This window comes from Schistocerca piceifrons, chromosome 4, assembly GCF_021461385.2.
Source record: "Schistocerca piceifrons isolate TAMUIC-IGC-003096 chromosome 4, iqSchPice1.1, whole genome shotgun sequence".
In the NCBI taxonomy this organism is placed as follows: domain Eukaryota; kingdom Metazoa; phylum Arthropoda; class Insecta; order Orthoptera; family Acrididae; genus Schistocerca; species Schistocerca piceifrons.
The window spans coordinates 123,694,250-123,713,347 of NC_060141.1; the positions used below are offsets into that span (position 1 = coordinate 123,694,250).

The 19,098-nt window shown below is 44.7% G+C and overlaps 1 protein-coding gene across 1 annotated transcript in view; it reads right to left on the reverse strand.

Annotated features, from left to right (window-relative positions):
* Positions 1–19,098, reverse strand: part of LOC124795656 (odorant receptor 82a-like) — a 171,769-nt gene that overhangs the window by 41,837 nt on the left and 110,834 nt on the right. The window contains exon 5 of the mRNA XM_047259730.1: positions 978–1,080. Coding sequence (XP_047115686.1) covers positions 978–1,080 — 103 coding nt within the window. The remainder of the gene's footprint in view (positions 1–977; positions 1,081–19,098) is intronic.

Genomic DNA, 19,098 nt, shown 5'->3' on the forward strand with positions numbered 1-19,098 from the left:
GGGATGAACGAAGACTGCGGAGATCTGTATGGGCGAACAGAAGTGCAACTGTTGATCAGCTGATCACCTATATGAACAAAGGGGTTACCATCAGAATCTTCTCAACGACCGTTCAGCGGAAGTTACTGCGTATGAGGGCCTCTGCTGCAGGTACCTTTTCATGCACCCATGCTGACTGTTGTTCATACGCGACGAAGGGTGGAATTTGCACGCCAGTACCGTAGGCAGACTTCCACTGAGCGGCGATAGGTGGCCTTTTCCGACGCACCATGTTTTTATGCTCCATCGGACGTAAAACTTCTGAAAGCAAGCACCTTTTAACAATCGTCAGCAGGGTAAGGGCCAAAGGAGGGAGCGTTGTGGTCTAGGCACTGTTCTTGTGGCGTTCCCTTAGTGATCTCCTCATTCTGGAAGACGCAGTGGGTCAACACAAGTTGCATCTATCCTTGGCGATGACGTCCACCTCTACATGCAGATTGTTTTTTCTCGACAAGATGGCATCTATCTGCAGGACAACGCAACGTCAGACACAGCTCGCGGTATGTGCTGTCCCTGGCGCTGGATTCTGATTGCCTCCACATCCCCGTCGGCACTTTCTAGAACCTTATTGACTCTTTTCCTGCACGTCTCTCAGCAGGCTTTTGACAGGTGGTCCCGATACTGTGACTGGACACTGTAAGTAGCACCAGAATGAACAGAAACCAAACAACAGCCAATAAGGTTGCAATATCGATTGGATAATTGTTATTAAGAACAGTCCACCATTTTTGTTAACACATAAATTTCAAGTAATCGTATTGTAACTCATATTGTCTTAGATTTATAAAAATTTCTTCACGCAGGGGTCACTAGCAGCCCAAACACAGTTGAAAGAACAAATGACACACAATTTTTTCCGTACCTGTAGTATCACTTTCAGACTCGTTAGACATTACTGCAGCTACTTTCATTAGAATGAAAACCAATAGACTACTTACATTGGCTATGGCGACGAATGCGGTGGCACTGATGGTGACCATGTCCATGAGGAACTGTCCCAGAATGATTGGCCCCAGCAGGGAGCTCAGGTGCTGCACGCAACTGCAAGAACATATGTCGGCGTTGAGGAATTTCTGTTGAAGTGATGAGTTAGGTTTTGAACGGAAAAGGAATCAAAATGGTTCAGATGGCTCTGGTCACTGTGGGACTTAACATCTGAAGTTATCAGTGCCCTAGAACTTAGAACTAATTAAACCTAAGTAACCTAAGTACATCACACACATCCATGCCCGAGGCAGGATTCGAACCTGTGACCGTAGCAGTCGCGCGTTTCCGGACTGAAGCGGGTAGAACCGCTCGGCCACCGCGGCCGATGAAAAGGAATCAAAAATGTTCCTGTAATAATGGTGACATTCCATCACAAACTAAACTTTATTGGTGCACAGAAGGATCTTCGTACATGCTTTGAGATTAGAGAGAATAAGACTTTGCGACGTTTTTAATGGGGTTTTGACATTCTACAACAGCCTGTCTAAATCAGGGATGAGCAAACGAGACATTGCCGGCGCTGATAATCGCTGTTGGTCACATCACCTGCTCACGATCCCTCCGCCCCCATTACCGATTCTGACAGCCAGGAGTTACCCCAAAACTGTTCCAGCAACAAGTTGACACTCTCAGAGTAACACGGCCTTTAGACCTGTGTCGATAGCATTGTCTATGTTAACGTCTCGTTTCTAGTAATACGGTAGAATTAGTGAGAATAAAATTGATGCGGAAGGATTAACATACTGAGAAATAAAATTTATTGACTCCTAATGCTTCATCCCATAGTTAGGAGAAGATATTTTTTTTTCACAAAGCGGCCCTCAGTGTTGATTTCACTCACACTCACACTCACTGGTCATACCGGACTCGAGAATCCGTTACCACAGCAACGTATTTTTGCCATCTGTCCCTGTCTTGGGCTATTTCCTTCCATTCACCTTCAATACCTAGGCTCCTCAAATCAGCCTTCACCTTGTCCCCCCATCTACGCCTCGGTCTCCCCACAGGACGTTTTCCCTCTAAGTGCCCTACCAGTACTCTGCGCGCTGTCCTGCCCTCATCCATTCGAGCTACGTGACCAGCCCATCGCTGCCTACGTGATTTAATAATACTGATTATGTTAGGGCTTGAATAGAGTTCGTGAACCTCTTCGTTATGCAATTTCCGCCACTCTCCGCTAATGTCATCCCTTTTTGCTCCGAAAATATTCCTCAAAATTTTGTTCTCTAGTACTCGAAATGGCCATTCATTTTGCACAGTGAGAGACCAAGTCTCACACCCGTACAGCATAACTGTCAGAATAATAGTTTTGTATAGTAGAATCTTCAAATTCCTAGACAATATCCGTGATGAATGGCAAATGGTTCAAATGGCTCTGAGCACTATGGGACTTAACATCTGTGGTCATCAGTCCTCTAGAACTTAGAACTACTTAAACCTAACTAACCTAAGTACAGCACAAACATCCATGCCCGAGGCAGAATTCGAACCTGCGACCGTAGCAGTCGCGCGGTTCCGGACTGCGCGCCTAGAACCGCTAGACCACCGCGGCCGGCTCCGTGATGAAAGTAATCTATTCAGTGAGATGTAGCACGCATTTCCCGCCCGTAATCTCTTCTTCAGTTCGAATTCGATCTCATTTCTCGAAGTGATGTCCACGCCTAGATACTTAAATGCGTTCACTTTTTCAAACTGCATGTCTCCAACTCTTAACATTTCCTGATCTACTGCTGTTGGCATTCTACTAGTAACCAGGCATTTAGTATTGTCTTTACTTATTCTTAGACCTACATCTTCACTAGCCTTCATTAACGCATTCGCAGTATCGATTTACAATATTAAATTATCGTTGTTTTCCAGCTGTTTCATAAGAAATTAGTCGTCAATTTACTTAAAATCGACAGCCGAAATTAAAGAGCTAAGACGGAAAACAGAGAGAGAGAAGACGGGTGATTTTTTCCACCGTGTACAAACTCTAGGGATTGATCGGTCTAATAAACTTATGTGCGGAAATAGGTTTCCATGCTAGAGAATATTTATTCAATCATACTTTGTAACAGAGACTGCGGTCTGATACCCGTTATACCATGCAGCCACAGTTACAGTATGCATGGTTTCCTCCTAGAGGGTGGTACTTTTCCTCATACGTCGTGTCCTAGCGCTCTCTGCTGCCATTCTAATTGGTTATTTTTTGTAGTTACGTTGTAGTGGGTGTGATACAGTGTTGTACACAATGGTTCCGTATTCGAATCGAGAGCTTGCGTACATGATGTTTACTTACGTAAAGACAAATGGCAACAGGCGAGGAGCAGCAAAGTTGTATAGGACACCTGTCCCCCCCGACAGCAACCGCAGCGTTCCAAGTTTGCAACAGTGTTGCGCCGTTTGTCTGAAACACGGTCGTTTCAGGAAGCAGGAAAACATTTAGGATGTACCAGGAATGTTCGGACACCAGACTCGGACTGAAATGTGATTAACACTGTGGTAGGCGAGCGCCGTGTCAGTACCAGGCAGTTGGCCCGCCGGTACAGGGTAAGCCAGACGACCGTGACAACTGTTACTATCCTTCCCACTTACAGCATATGCAGGGCTTACTAGCGACAGAATTTCCACATAGGGAGCAGTTTTGTCACTGGTATTCTTCACCAGGCAACCACGATTCTGGGATCTGTGTCATCCATCCTATTCAAAGATGAAGAACCCTTAACACAGAGTGATATCTTCAACTTTCATAACGGTCATGTATGTGATATTATGCAGAACCCTCATGTAATCATCAGCTTCGATGCAACCAGAATACGTTGGCCGGGATAAACGGCAACCTTGTTTTAGGACCAGTCTTCATGCTACGTCGCCTAACAGCCAGAACTATCAGCGTTTCTTGTTGGTGACATTGCCTCCCTGCTAGAAGAAGTGCCATTGATGATTCGAAGGTTTTTTTTTTTTTTCTTCATCAGTCTACTGACCGATTTGATGTGGCCCGCCACGAATTCCCTTCCTGTGCTAACCTCTTCATCTCAGAGTAGCACTTGCAACCTACGTCCTCAATTATTCGCTTGACGTATTCCAATATCTGTCTTCCTCTACAGTTTTTTCCCTCTACAGCTCCCTCTAGTACCATGGAAGTCATTCCCTCATGTCTTAGCAGATGTCCTATCATCCTGTCCCTTCTCCTTATCAGTGTTTTCCACATATTCCTTTCCTCTCCGATTCTGCGTAGAACCTCCTCATTCCTTACCTTATCAGTCCACCTAATTTTCAACATTCGTCTATAGCACCACATCTCAAATGCTTCGATACTCTTCTGTTCCGGTTTTCCCACAGTCCATGTTTCACTACCATACAATGCTGTACTCCAGACGTACATCCTCAGAAATTTCTTCCTCAAATTAAGGCCAGTATTTGATATTAGTAGACTTCTCTTGGCCAGAAATGCCTTTTTTGCCATAGCGAGTCTGCTTTTGATGTCCTCCTTGCTCCGTCCGTCATTGGTTATTTTACTGCCTAGGTAGCAGAATTCCTTAACTTCATTGACTTCATGACCATCAATCCTGATGTTAAGTTTCTCGTTGTTCTCATTTCTACTACTTCTCATTACCTTCGTCTTTCTCTGATTTACTCTCAAACCATACTGTGTACTCATTAGACTGTTCATTCCGTTCAGCAGATCATTTAATTCTTCTTCACTTTCACTCAGGATAGCAATTTCATCAGCGAATCGTATCATTGATATCCTTTCACCTTGTATTTTAATTCTACTCCTGAACCTTTCTTTTATTTCCATCATTGCTTCCTCGATGTACAGATTGAAGAGTAGGGGCGAAAGGCTACAGCCTTGTCTTACACCCTTCTTAATACGAGCACTTCGTTCTTGATCGTCCACTCTTATTATTCCCTCTTGGTTGTTGTACATATTGTATATGACCCGTCTCTCCCTACAGCTTACCCCTATTTTTTCAGAATCTCGAACAGTTTGCACCATTTTATATTGTCGAACGCTTTTTCCAGGTCGACAAATCCTATGAAAGTGTCTTGATTTTTCTTTAGCCTTGCTTCCATTATTAGCCGTAATGTCAGAATTGCCTCTTTCGTCCCTTTACTTTTCCTAAAGCCAAACTGATCGTCACCTAGCGCATTCTCAATTTTCTTTTCCATTCTTCTGTATATTATTCTCGTAAGCAGCTTCGATGCATGAGCTGTTATGTGGCAGATACATGATGGTGCTCCAGCCCAGTCCGTCGTTAACGTCCGGACGCATAAAAAAAGGTTCTAATGGATCTGAGCACTATGGGACTTAACTTCTGAGGTCATCAGTCCCCTATAACTTAGAACTAATTAAACCTAACTAACCTAAGGACATCACACACATCCATGCCCGAGTCAGGATTCGAACCTGCAACCGTAGCGGTCGCGCGGTTCCAGACTGTAGCGCCTAGAACCGGTCGGCCACCCCGGACGTCCCGGACGAATCACAACCGTGTCTTCCCTTGTTGATGGATCGGACGAGAGGATCCAATTGCCAGGCCTGCTCGTTCACCGGATCTCAACCCGTGCCATTTCTCGTTATGGGGCCATCTCAAAAGTATCGTGAATGCAGAGCTCATTCCAGACATGGAGACACTCGTGCCGCATATTCATGCTCCCTTTGACGCTGTTCGGTAGCAGCTTGGCCGACTGGACATGTGAGACAAAACACGCTACGGCCCCTACACGCATGCGTTGACGCACATGGAAACCATTTACAACACCTTCTGTAACTGTGGCTGCATGGTACAGCGCGTATTATGCTAAGGCAACATGTCGACACTGTGGAGATTGTTAAGTTACAACAGCTATGTGAGGCGAGAATTATCCAGTTTGAAAACACCCCCTGCTATGCTGTTCCTGAATGACAACACAACAGGTCGAATCACCATATTCACGTACAAATTTGCAGTCAGGGGGCGTTGGATAGCCACGAGAGTGCTCCCACTGTCAAACGAAATCGCACCGCATACCATAACTCCAAGTGTAGGTGCAGCACCCAGACAGGTTGGTTGCAGCAACTGGCCTCCTCCTAACCAACACATGGCCACCACTAGCCTCTAGGTAGGACCGGCTTCTCTCTAGTAAGCTCTAGCTGGGTACCACTGAAGTCGTGACTGGCGGCCAGGTGAGATCATTGAAAGGCACGCTACAGAGCGTCTGACTTGGAGATGTCTTTGAAGTAACCGATTTGTGACTCCTTCAATAAAATTCTTCAGGGTATCAGACCGCATCGTCATAATTTAAAATGCGCCAACGTTTCGGCCAGCGTTGCAGCTAGCCTTCATCAGGGCCTTACGTTAACTGCTAAATGGACACACTTGGTTCCTTAAATAGCTGCACGAGAAAACCGTGTCGTTACTTGATTGGCTGTAAAAGGAGGAGGAGGAGGGGTGAAAGGTATGCTTTATTGGTGTTTCCTTTATTATCTGTCATTGGCTGAAATAGCTGTTTTCTATTGGTCTTTATATTAATCCACCCCATTGGAGGAGACGGACGAATAGCGAACAGGTGATGGCTGTGACGTCACACTGTTTCCATGCTGTCCAGAAGCCGGCTGCGGCGTGCCATTGTTTTGTGTGCCCGCGACCACTACTGCGGCTCTCCGTGTGTCTGCATGGGCCGCCACGGCTCTGCCGCCGCTCCGTAGCCCTGCTATTGCAGGCAGCCAAGACCTCGGAAGCTTGTACCCGTCCTCTCTATTAATGTTGGCGGGTCTTTTGGCTATTTCTATCGCCTCTCTAATCTTTCTTTTGAAAGTGAGAGGCTGTTTCGCCAGGACGCGGGCTTCTTGAAAAAATATTGGTTTCCCGCACTCGTCTCGGTGTTCCGCCACTGCTGACTTAGTGTGTTGTTTCAGGCGGATATATCTTTCATGTTCCGAGAGCCTTGTGCTAATCGGACGTCCCGTCTCACCTATGTAGACTAATCCACACGCACAACCAATGTCATACACGCCAGCTGTGTGTAGTTTGTCAACTGCATCCTTGGTAGAACCGAGCATGTCTGATATTTTGTTTCTGCTTCGGAAAATTGGTTTGATGTCGGCTTTTCGTAGAATTTTGCCAATACGTTCGGTGACCCCTTGTACATATGGTAACATAGCAATGCTCTGTGCCTCCTTATCCTCTTCCCTATTAGTCTTCTCCCTTGTCGACATGGTGCTGTCTATCATCTGCTTCCCATAGTCATTAGTTCCGAAGATGGACCTGAGGCGTTCAAGTTCTGTCTTCAGATGTTCTTCGTCGCTTATCCTGTACGCTCTCTTCGTTAGCGTGTGCAGGGCGGACTTCTTCTGCGTGGGGTGATGGTGAGAGGAGGCATGAAGGTACCTGTCCGTACTGGTTGGTTTCCTGTACACTTTGTGGCCAAGTTTACCATCAGGTTTTCGATAAACTTCCACGTCGAGAAAAGGCAGCACCCCATTTTTCTCTGTTTCCATTGTAAACTGAATTTTCCTATGCTGTTGGTTAAGGTGCTTGTGGAAGTTCTGTAACTCCTCTTCTCCGTGGGGCCAGATGACGAAAGTATCATCGACATAGTGAAGCCAACAATTTGGACGTAATGGTGCGGACTGGAGGGCTGTTTCCTCAAATGCCTCCATGCAAATTTCTGCTGCGATAGGCGATAGGGGTGAGCCCATAGCTACACCATCAGTTTGTTCATAAAATTGATCTCTCCACTTGAAATAGGTGGTCGTCAGACAGTGGCGCACAAGCTCACATATATCAGGTGCCACGCGTTCTTCTAGGATGTTCACAGTATCTGACACTGGGACATTCGTGAATAGGGATTTGACTTCGAAACTAACCATCAGATCTTGGTCCGTAACACGCATTTCCTTTAGGAGAGACACGAAGTGAGTGGAATCCTTAACGTAGGACTCGGTTTGATGCACTAGGTGTCGGAGCCTGGGTGCCAGTTCTTTCGCTAGGTAGTAGGTCGGCGAATTTATACTGTTTACTATGGGCCTTAAGGGGAAGTCGGTTTTGTGTACCTTCGGTACACCATATATCCTTGGTGCCTGTGTCACTTGCGGGATGAATCTTCTGGCCTTGTCGAAGTTGATTCTAGAGTGCTTGAGCAATGCCTGCGTCGTTTTGATTAGGCCAGAAGATTCATCCTGCAAGTGACACAGGCACCAAGGATGTATGGTGTACCGAAGGTACACAAAACCGACTTCCCCTTAAGGCCCATAGTAAACAGTATAAATTCGCCGACCTACTACCTAGCGAAAGAACTGGCACCCAGGCTCCGACACCTAGTGCATCAAACCGAGTCCTGCGTAGAGTTTTCGGTGCTGACGAACAAATAACACTGCGTGAATTAACCGCAGAAATCAGTGTGGGACTTTAGACGAACGTATGCGTTAGTACAGTGCAGCGATATTTGGCTTTAATGGGCTATGACAGCAGACCACTGACACAGTGCCTTTGCTAACACCACGACATCGCCTGCAGCGCCTCTCATCGGCTTGTGACAATTTTTGTTGGATCCCAGATTACTGGAAAACCGTGGGATGATCAACTGAGTCCCGATTTCTGTTGGCAAGGGCTGATGGCGTAGACCCCACGAAGCCATGGGTCTAAGTGATCAACAAGGAACCGTGCAAGCTGGTGGTGGTTCTATAATGGTGTGAGCTGTGTTTACATACAATGGATGAGCACTCTGGTCTAACTGAAACGATCATTGACTGGAAAGGATTATCTTCCGCTGCTTGAAAATTATTTGCAGCCGAACGAAGACTGAACTTTTATTGATGACAATGAGCCATGTCATCTGGCCACAATTCTTCATGAGTGGTTGGAAAAACATTCTGGATAATTTGAACGAACAATTTGGCCACCCTGATCGGCCGACGTGATTCCCATACAACATTAACGGGACATAATGAGATATCAGTTCGTGCACAAAGTCCTGAATATTTCAGCACTGGTGTTTCAACGACTTGTTTAGTCCACGCTACGTCGAGTTGCTGCACTAATCCGGGCGAAAGGAGGTCTGGCACTACAGCAGGAGATACCCACGACGTTTCACAACTCAGTGTAGTTTCACGGGTACAAATGTCTTACAGAATCTACCAGAACATATTAAATATTTGATAAGCGGTATGATAGGCTGTAAGTCTGAATCAGAGAATGTCTGTTGGGCTCCTCCTTTCAATCCGTTGAAGAGCATCTTGATAAAATTCTAGTGTTTTAAATTGTTTTATAATCAGTGTTAATACTGTTGTAGAATTATAGAAGATGTTTTTTGCTCGTGTATCATGTCATTTCTGGAAACCCAAAATTTACTCTGCAGGAATCAACATGGATTCCGGGAACAATGATCGTGTGAGACCCAACTCGCTTTATTTGTTCATGAGACCCAGACAATATTAGATACAGGCTCCCAGGTAGATGCCATTTTTCTTGACTTCCGGAAGGCGTTTGATACAGTTCCGCACTGTCGCCTGTTAAACAAAGTAAGAGCCTAAGGAATATCAGACCAGCTGTGTGGCTTGATTAAAGAGTTTTTAGCAAACAGAACACAACATGTTGTTCTTAATGGGGAGACGTCTACAGACGTTAAAGTAACCTCTGACGTGCCACAGGGGAGTGTTATGGGACCATTGCTTTTCACAATATATATAAATGACTTAGTAGATAGTGTCAGAAGTTCCATGCGGCTTTTCGCGGATGATGCTGTAGCATACAGAGAAGTTGCAGCATTAGAATATTGCAGCGAAATGCAAGAAAATCTGCAGTGGTTAGGCACTTGGTGCAGGGAATGGCAACTGACCCTTATCATAGACAAATGTAATGTATTGCAAATACATAGAAAGAAGGATCCTTTATTGTATGATCATATGATAGCGGAAGAAACACTGACAGCAGTTACTTCTGTAAAATATCTGGGAGTATGCGTACGGAACGATTTGAAGTGGCTTGATCATGTAAAATTAATTGTTGGTAAGGCGGGTGCCAGGTTGAGATTCATTGGGCGAGTCCTTAGAAAATGTAGTCCATCAACAAAGCAGGTGGCTTACAAAACACTCGTTCGACCTATATTGCTCATCAATGTGGATCGGTACCAGGTCGGGTTGACGGAGGAGATGGAGAAGATCCAAGGAAGAGCGGCGCGTTTCGTCACAGGGCTATTTGGTAAGCGTGATAGCGTTACGGAGATGTTTAGCAAACTCAAGTGGCAGACTCTGCAAGCTGCATCGCGATGTAGCTTGCTGTCCAGGTTTCGTGAGGGTGCGTTTCTGGATGAGGTATGGAATATATTACTTCCTCCTACTTATACCTCCCTAGGAGAACACGAATGTAAAATTAGAGAGATTCGAGCGCGCACGGAGGCCTTCCGGCAGTCGTTCTTCCCGCGAACCATACGCGATTGGAACAGGAAAGGGTGGTAAGGACAGTGGCACTTAAAGTGCCCTCCGCCACACACTGTTGGGTGGCTTGCGGAGTACAAATGTAGATGTAGATGTACCGTAATACAATAATATTTCGCGATGATGAGTCATTCCATAGTATAAACATTTTCAGTGCGTCTCATCTTGCGGCTCTCAAATATTAAAGAAATTAGTTCTTTAAATGGCTTCTTTGCCTTCTTCCTGCAAAGGATCCGTGAAATATTAGCAAACGAATGCAATTCATGTTACCCTTGCCCATTTCAAATATTGAAATTATGAATGTGGATGAACTGCTTTCCATAAAAACGAAAGAATCTGAAAGACGTGCATCTACCGTGCACTTCTTTCACTTATTTACGATTTATGATATTGTAGTCATATTATTATCATTACTAATACGGCAATGGCCTGCTGTTCTGCTGATTTTTTTCAGTATGACAGCATAATGAAACTGTAGAGAGGATTGGAGCAAGCTACTTTTATTTTATTTCCTATTGAGCAGTCTCCATCAGTTAGCCTTGTTGGCTTTCCTTTTCCTGCGCTGAACTTTTGACTTGGAAGCATGTGCCGGTAGTTTGAACGACTTGGAGAAGCCGAAGTAGTCCTTCTTCTTATTATTCTAAGTAGTAGTACCAACCTGAAACTCAGTTTCCCCTGCACGTTTGGCTCTGTAGAGAGGCCTCCCTGACTAAATGCTATCCAATCACGAATCATTCCGCAAAGTCAGGAATGTCTGCTTGAACGGCAGCTAGGTCGGCGACAGATCCGTACCCCCTGATTGGCCGGCGAAAAATGCGCCAATCCTCACCCCCACAAGGCCCGGCTCCGCTGGAGCAACGGCCGGTAGGCGGTTAGCAGTCGTGAGGAGTCGGTGGCCAGATCCAGAAGAAGACGATTGCAAGCTGGTAAGCATGCGCGCTCTTCCTAGGTTCAGAAGTGGATTGAGTCGCGAATGCATATTAAAGTGTTGGGTGATCTTTAATTTCGGGAGGATTTGCGCCTCATTGCTTTTATTTCGTCCTCATTTTGCTATTTTGTTTTTGGATTTGGCGCCAGAGGCCTGGTCGGTTGCAGTATGCAAAACATATGTGGGACTCTCAGTCACCACTATCGGTATGATTCAACCACCCTCGTACCTACTTCGCCTTCAGAGAATGTCTTTCCTTCTCCAACACTCCGTGATATTAGTGAACATTTCATAACGCCCTTTGCGTGTTAGGTTTTTGTCTTCTTTGTCGCCCACGTGTGAACACGTGGCGAGTAGTTCTGCACACGATATCTAAATTGAATCAGAAGTAGCATGGCCCGCGTTTCTTGTTATTCATATTCGTAAATCAAGGTGTTGCAGAATGAGTTTTATGAATTTTATTAGTTTACGAACGGAAGGCCGCTTTAATAACGTGCATCCACAAGTAGTTCATAGTTTGCCCTTTCAATATACAGGGTGATTCAAAAAGAATACCACAACTTTAAAAATGTGCATTTAATGAAAGAAACATAATATAACCTTCTGTTATACATCATTACAAACAGTATTTAAAAAGTTTTTTTTCACTCAAAAACAAGTTCAGAGATGTTCAATATGGCCCCCTCCAGACACGCGAGCAATATCAACCCGATACTCCAACTCGTTCCACACTCTCTGTAGCATATCAGGCGTAACAGTTTGGATAGCTGCTGTTATTTCTCGTTTAAAATCATCAATGGTGGCTGGGAAAGGTGGCCGAAACACCATATCCTTAACATACCCCCATAAGAAAAAATCGCAGGGGGTAAGATCAGGGCTTCTTGGAGGCCAGTGATGAAGTGCTCTGTCACGGGCTGCCTGCCTTGAACCAATTTCAGACGATAAGGTTTCATAACTAACCTTTTTCGTAGGACTCTCCATACAGTTGATTGTGGAATTTGCAGCTCTCTGCTAGCTCTGCGAGTCGATTTTCCTGGGCTGCGAACAAATGCTTGCTGGATGCGTGCTACATTTTCATCACTCGTTCTCGGCCGTCCAGAACTTTTCCCTTTGCACAAACACCCATTCTCTGTAAACTGTTTATACCAACGTTTAATACACCACCTATCAGGAGGTTTAACACCATACTTCGTTCGAAATGCACGCTGAACAACTGTCGTCGATTCACTTCTGCCGTACTCAATAACACAGAAAGCTTTCTGTTGAGCGGTCGCCATCTTAGCATCAACTGACGCTGACGCCTAGTCAACAGCGCCTCAAGCGAACAAATGTACAACTAAATGAAACTTTATAGCTCCCTTAATTCTCCGACAGATAGTGCTTAGCTCTGCCTTTTGTCGTTGCAGAGTTTTAAATTCCTAAAGTTGTGGTATTCTTTTTGAATCACCCTGTATTTACGTATTAGCTGTTGGATCCCGACTCTTACCTGTCACTAATTATTAGAGTAAATTCTTTTCTGAATGGTCAGCTCCCACCTTTCCTTATTCATTTCGAACGCTAGTGTTGTGGGTGACTTCTGAATTTAGGTCATATCCCCCTACGCCCCTCACTCTTGTATTAACGTCCATAGATAAAGGTATGTATACTCAATAATTATACTTCGTTTGCACAAGTGTAATTTCGATTTCTAGTATATTGTGGAGCTTTTCATCCGACATTAAAAAAAAAGGTTCAAATGGCTCTGAGCACTATGGGACTTACCTTCTAGGTCATCAGTCGCCTAGAACTTAGCACTACTTAAACCTAACTAACCTAAGGACGTCACACACATCCATGACCGAGACAGGATTCGAAACTGCGACCGTAGCGGTCGCGCGGCTCCAGCCTGTAGCGCCTAGAACCGCTTGGCCACCTCGCTCGGTTCCGACATTCAATGAAAAGTGTTAACCCCATTTATAGAGAGATCAAGGAAATGCTAGCATTGCAAGGCTCCCTACTGTAAGTGCTCCTTTTAAGATGATAAAATTGATTGTAAATCCAATGGGTAGTTTTTGTTTGATCGTGGTGGGTATTTTTTTAAGCAGTCAGATAGACGATCCTTGCGCCAGTACCTGATCCTTTCTGATGCGCCGACGACTCTTGTATGTGGTGATCCGTATGAAATTCAACCCCAGTCCTCCGTTCTAGGTAAGGGAAAGTCGCACTGATAGGGCAGTTGTAAGCAAAATCCACGTTATGCGGTGAAAGGGTAAGCCCTGCCATTCCCAATCCCTTTTAATGGGCAAGACACCTCTTTTAAATCTTCAGAGGTTGAAGAAATGTATCCTACTTAATGCCTAAAGTGATAAATAACTCGATTTACAGTCGTGAGAGATCGAAGCCGAGACAGAACGACTTTTTTAAGCCATCATACGAGCTCTAATCTCCTTAATTTCATCTTAGTGGTTTTCCGACGAGATATGTGTAGAAGGGTGCAACGTGCTGACTGATAAACGAACGTCCCAGGAATTTTAGCAGAATTTTGCCGCAGGAATTATATGAGCATTTTCGCGACTTCGAACTTACTAAACTAACTAGTGGCAAAACATACTGTTTTTTCGGATATTCTGTGTTGCCTCTATTAACACTACCTGGTAATAACTCTAGATTGACAAGCGATAATGAAGTGTCTTAAATGGATTACGGTTCCTGAGGATTTATCCAATGAATCTCAGTACGGCACCTACCTTTCCTTCGATTAGTTTTATGTGGTCGTTTTGTTCTAAATCACCCCTAAGCATACTCCCAGCTATTTGATGGACTGACAGTGATTTTTTTCTTTTTTTTTTCTTTGCAGTCGCGTAATCAAACAATAATAGCTGTTTATGCCCACTATATAATATTTGTTTGTGTTGTGCGTTATTCCCACTTGATCAACAAAGCGTCTACCGCGTGAAGGTCTTCTCTATACAGGGTGTTACTAAAAGGTACGGCCAAACTTTCAGGAAAAATTCCTCACACACAAATAAAGGAAAGATGTTATGTGGACATGTGTCCGGAAACGCTAAATTTCCATGTTAGAGCTCATTTTAGTTTCGTCAGTATGTACTGTACTTCCTCGATTCACCGCCAGTTGGCCCAATTGATGGAAGGTAATGTTGACTTCGGTGCTTGTGTTGACATGCGACTCATTGCTCTACAGTACTAGCATCAAGCACATCAGTACGTAGCACCAACAGGTAAGTGTTCATCACGAACGTGGTTTTGCAGTCAGTGCAATGCTTACAAATGCGGAGTTGGCAGATGCCCATTTGATGTATGGATTAGCCGCGGCAATAGCCGTGGCGCGGTCCGTTTGTATCGAGACAGATTTCTAGAACGAAGGTGTCCCGACAGGAAGAGTTCGAAGCAATTGGTCGGTGTCTTAGGGAGCACGGAACATTCCAGCCTATGACTCGCGACTGGGGAAGACCTAGAACGACGAGGACACCTGCAATGGACGAGGCAATTCTTCGTGCAGTTGACGATAACCGTAATGTCAGCGTCAGAGAAGTTGCTGCTGTACAAGGTAACGTTGACCACGTCACTGTGTGGAGAGTGCTACGGTAGAACCAGATGTTTCCGTATCATGTACAGCGTGTGCAGACACTATCAGCAGCTGATTGGCCTCCACGGTTACACTTCTGCGAATGGTTCATCCAACAATGTGTCAATCCTCATTTCAGTGCAAATGTTCTCTTTACGGATGAGACTTCATTCCAATGTGATCAAATTGTAAATTTTCACAGTCAACATGTGTGGGCTGACGAGAATCCGCACGCAATTGTGCGATCACGTCATCAAGATTTTCTGTCAACGTTTGGGCAGGCATTGTTGGTGATGTCTTGATTGGGCCCCATGTTCTTCCACCTACGCTCAATGGAGCACGTTATCATGATTTCATACGGTATACTCTACCTTTGCTGCTAGAACATGTGCCTTTACAAGTACGATACAACATGTGGTTCATGCACGATGGAGCTCCTGCACATTTCAGTCGAAGTGTTCGTACGCTTCTCAACAACAGATTCGGTGACCGATGGATTGGTAGAGGCGGACCAATTCCATGGCCTCCACGCTCTCCTGACCTCAACCCTTTTGACTTTCATTTATGGGGGCATTTGAAAGCTCTTGTCTACGCAACCCCGGTGCCAAATGTAGAGACTTTTCGTGCTCGGATTGTGGACGGCTGTGATACAATACGCCATTCTCCAGGGCAGCATCAGCGCATCAGGGATTCCATGCGACGGAGGTTGGATGCATGTATCCTCGCTAACGGAGGACATTTTGAGCATTTGCTGTAACAAAGTGTTTGAAGTCACGCTGGTACGTTCTGTTGCTGTGTGTTTCCATTCAATGATTAATGTGATTTGAAGAGAAGTAATAAAATGAGCTCTAACATGGAAAGTAAGGGTTTCCGGACGCATTTCCACGTAACATATTTTCTTTCTTTGTGTGTGAGGAATGTTTCCTGAAAGTTTGGCCGTACCTTTTTGTAACACCCTGTATAGAATAGCATCATCCACCAACAATCTTCACAAGCTTCAAATTTAGGTACATATATGCCATCATATTTTGAAATGGTTGCTTCCGCCTATGGCTGTAACTTTATTCAAGACATTTTGTGACTATAGAACACTATGTGTTTCTGATAGCACTCTAAGGTGTCTTTGGGCCAACGAAACAATCTTTGCTCTTTGACACCAAAGCTTGGACTTCAATAGATGTAGGAATATACTGGATTGAATAATTGCACGTTAGAACCTTTATTGTAATAAAAGTATAAATCAATACTTTCAGTAACTTGTAATAGTTTTTGGTGAGAATTTTACGAATAATTCCGCGTTACGCTCCCTGATCTCGTGAGATGTCTGAATTCTGTGGCATGTTACGAAACTGACTGCCAGGGTTGCTGTGCAATTTTATGAGACTGAGATTAGGATCCCTGTTCTGGAAAAACAGTGTTCAAAGCTACGATCCAAAACGAGTTGCGGAATAACTCTCTCAGTGGAATGAGTTTGTTGATAGAGCGGTTAAACAGCTTCAATTATTACATCAGTAGGTTTGAAAATTGCAGGATAGATAAGCATGAACAATCAGCACATGTAAATGACGATTTCGGTTGCACGGAGGTCCTCCCACAGATAAAGATAATTATTAAAAAGCACGTGTACGGCAGTTATTATCAACTCCAAGAGGCCAAGAGAAAAATACGATAATTCTCTTTCTTCCTTATAACTGTCGACTCAGTCGTTTCGAGACTAGGGTTTGCCATCTGAAAATGGTTATCTGACACCCATGAAAGTTTATAATACCATTAGTGGAATGCCTTACACTGCCTGACAAGAAAAGTGAAGCTTCTAGAAGAAGTAGTGGGAGGCCAATGTAACGCCATACACGTTTACACATCTGCAGGTATGTAAATGATTCGAGTTGCAGTTCTCTGTGACAAGTAGAACGTCAACCAGTGTGCAATACTGTTGTTATTCTTCAGTTTTGTTCCCAAGCCTGGTAGAGTATATAATGGATGGTCACCACATAGAGACATTACATATACCTGTCAGACAGCGTTATCAACATTTTAGCGGCCTCGTTGAGGACCACCATTTGGTCGGTTGGTCAAATCGTCCAATATCCAGATTGTTTGGTATTCGGATGTGACAGTGGCCAGATGCTGGACTGCATGCGAACGTGAAGACAGGCATAGACGTCGTCAAGTTTCCAGTTGACCACGTGTGACTACCAGAAAGTAAGATCTCCATATTGTACATTTCAGTACATGCAACTCTTTCACATTCGAATCTGCCACGAAGAGAATGTACCTTCTCACAGGAGATGTTCAATATGCCCTCTGTGAGCATTGATACACGCATCAACCCGCTGTCGAAGTGAATCTCCGACGCGTTGATGTATCCCTGGAGTATTGCATATGTTTTCATAGCCATCCGAGAACAGGTAGTGGACTCCCTGCGATGTGTTACGTCTTCCCGTACCACTGGTCGGAGACTAACAGCAGACATATTACGGAATTACCATCCCACGCGTACACTGCTGTTAGCACAGCTCGAACGGCTGCATTTGTAGCACAGCCGTGACTGTGAAGTATGGACTGCTGATGTTTAGAGACGCATTTTGTTGAGCGATGAATCTCGATTCTGTACTATTCCAGAAGACTGTACTCGGTGACTAGGGCACAAACCTGTCGAAAAGTACCATTCATCTCATGTTTTGTAGAGACATGGGGGTGTTATTCCTAGCGTCAATGGGTGGGGTGGCATGGGGTACATCATCAGGTCATGACTGATAGTGATTGAGGGAACTCCAATGGCACAACAGTACAGCACAGACATCCTGCGTCGTCATGTGCTACTTCTCACGCAACAACTGTTCAACAAACAATGCTCATCTACGCATGAAAAGTGTTCCTACGAAGTGTCTGCTTGATGCTGACACTCTAACATAGCAAGCCAGGAACCTATATTTGTCTCAGACAAAGCATGTGTGGGACCAGGTCGGTCATCAACTCCGTGACAGTGCCAATATGTGGGATATTGCAACACTTGTGGGCCAGTTTGCCTCAGGCAAGATTACAATGGCTTTATGACACCCTTCAAAACCAAATCAGTGCATGTATTCATGTTGTAGGATGGGACTCACCGTCACACAGATAAATGGTTTATATTGTCTGGTTGCTTGTAAATCTAACTCAACTTCTAATCATCGAAATAACATCACATATTGAGAGAGGACAAGTTACTCTCTCACCTATTTATCATATATGGGAAATCATTAAAGATTTTGTTACAACCTGATATACCTTAAGTGAGACTCTAGAAAGTTAATGACCTGAGCAGACGTTAATGGAGCCTGGTAGGGCTCCAAAAGCATGAGATTTTTTAAGGTTCTTAGCCCACAGAAACGGCATGTTGGGAGTTGGAAGCAAAAGGCGGCGAACCCATCCCTCAGTAAATCTTGCCGGACAGGCTGACAGCTGTACAGGGCAGACAGGGCAGCCCCTCACCTAGACAGGTCTCCAGCAGAACAATGCCACAATACCTGCCATGGTGCCAGGCAAAGTATGGGCTGGGGGCAATGGTCTGAAGGAATGTGTCTATACAGAGGAGTCATAAACCAGGCATTGTATGCAGAGCCATGTGTAATAAAAAATCACAAGTTTTCATGTTCACTGAACCTGGAAATAGGCTTGTGGACCACTTCCATCGGCTGCCTCTGCAAATGAAAAACTTTAAAAATAGAATCTTTACTACACCTCATAGCTAGGACAAACAATCTTCAAGGCACAAGCGATTTAGATAAAGCTCTTTAAGTTTGCACCTGTTCGCTTGTTGCCATGGGAAGTGACACAACTTTGGGAAAATAACCTTCCCCCTCTGTGAAAACTTAAGAAAAAGACAGTAATTGGCGGTTTCTTTTTTTTTTTCCAGAGACACAGGTTCCTTAACTCTTGTCCTGGTTCGACATGAGTTTCTGCTGTCGTGTGGGAGGGGAGATTTAGGGCCTCTGGAGCCCTATGATTGCCTCAAGACAGGATGAAGGTAGTGTCGTTCATGCACTTTGTGGGAAAATGGATTTTATTTCTGGAGAGGTGCATAGAACTCAGGTGTGGGGCTTTGATCCGGAATCACTTCTAGTCGAGGCTCTCACATGTGTTGTTGGGACTCGTGTTGAGACTGACTTCACCTGTGGTGAAGTTCTTACCGTA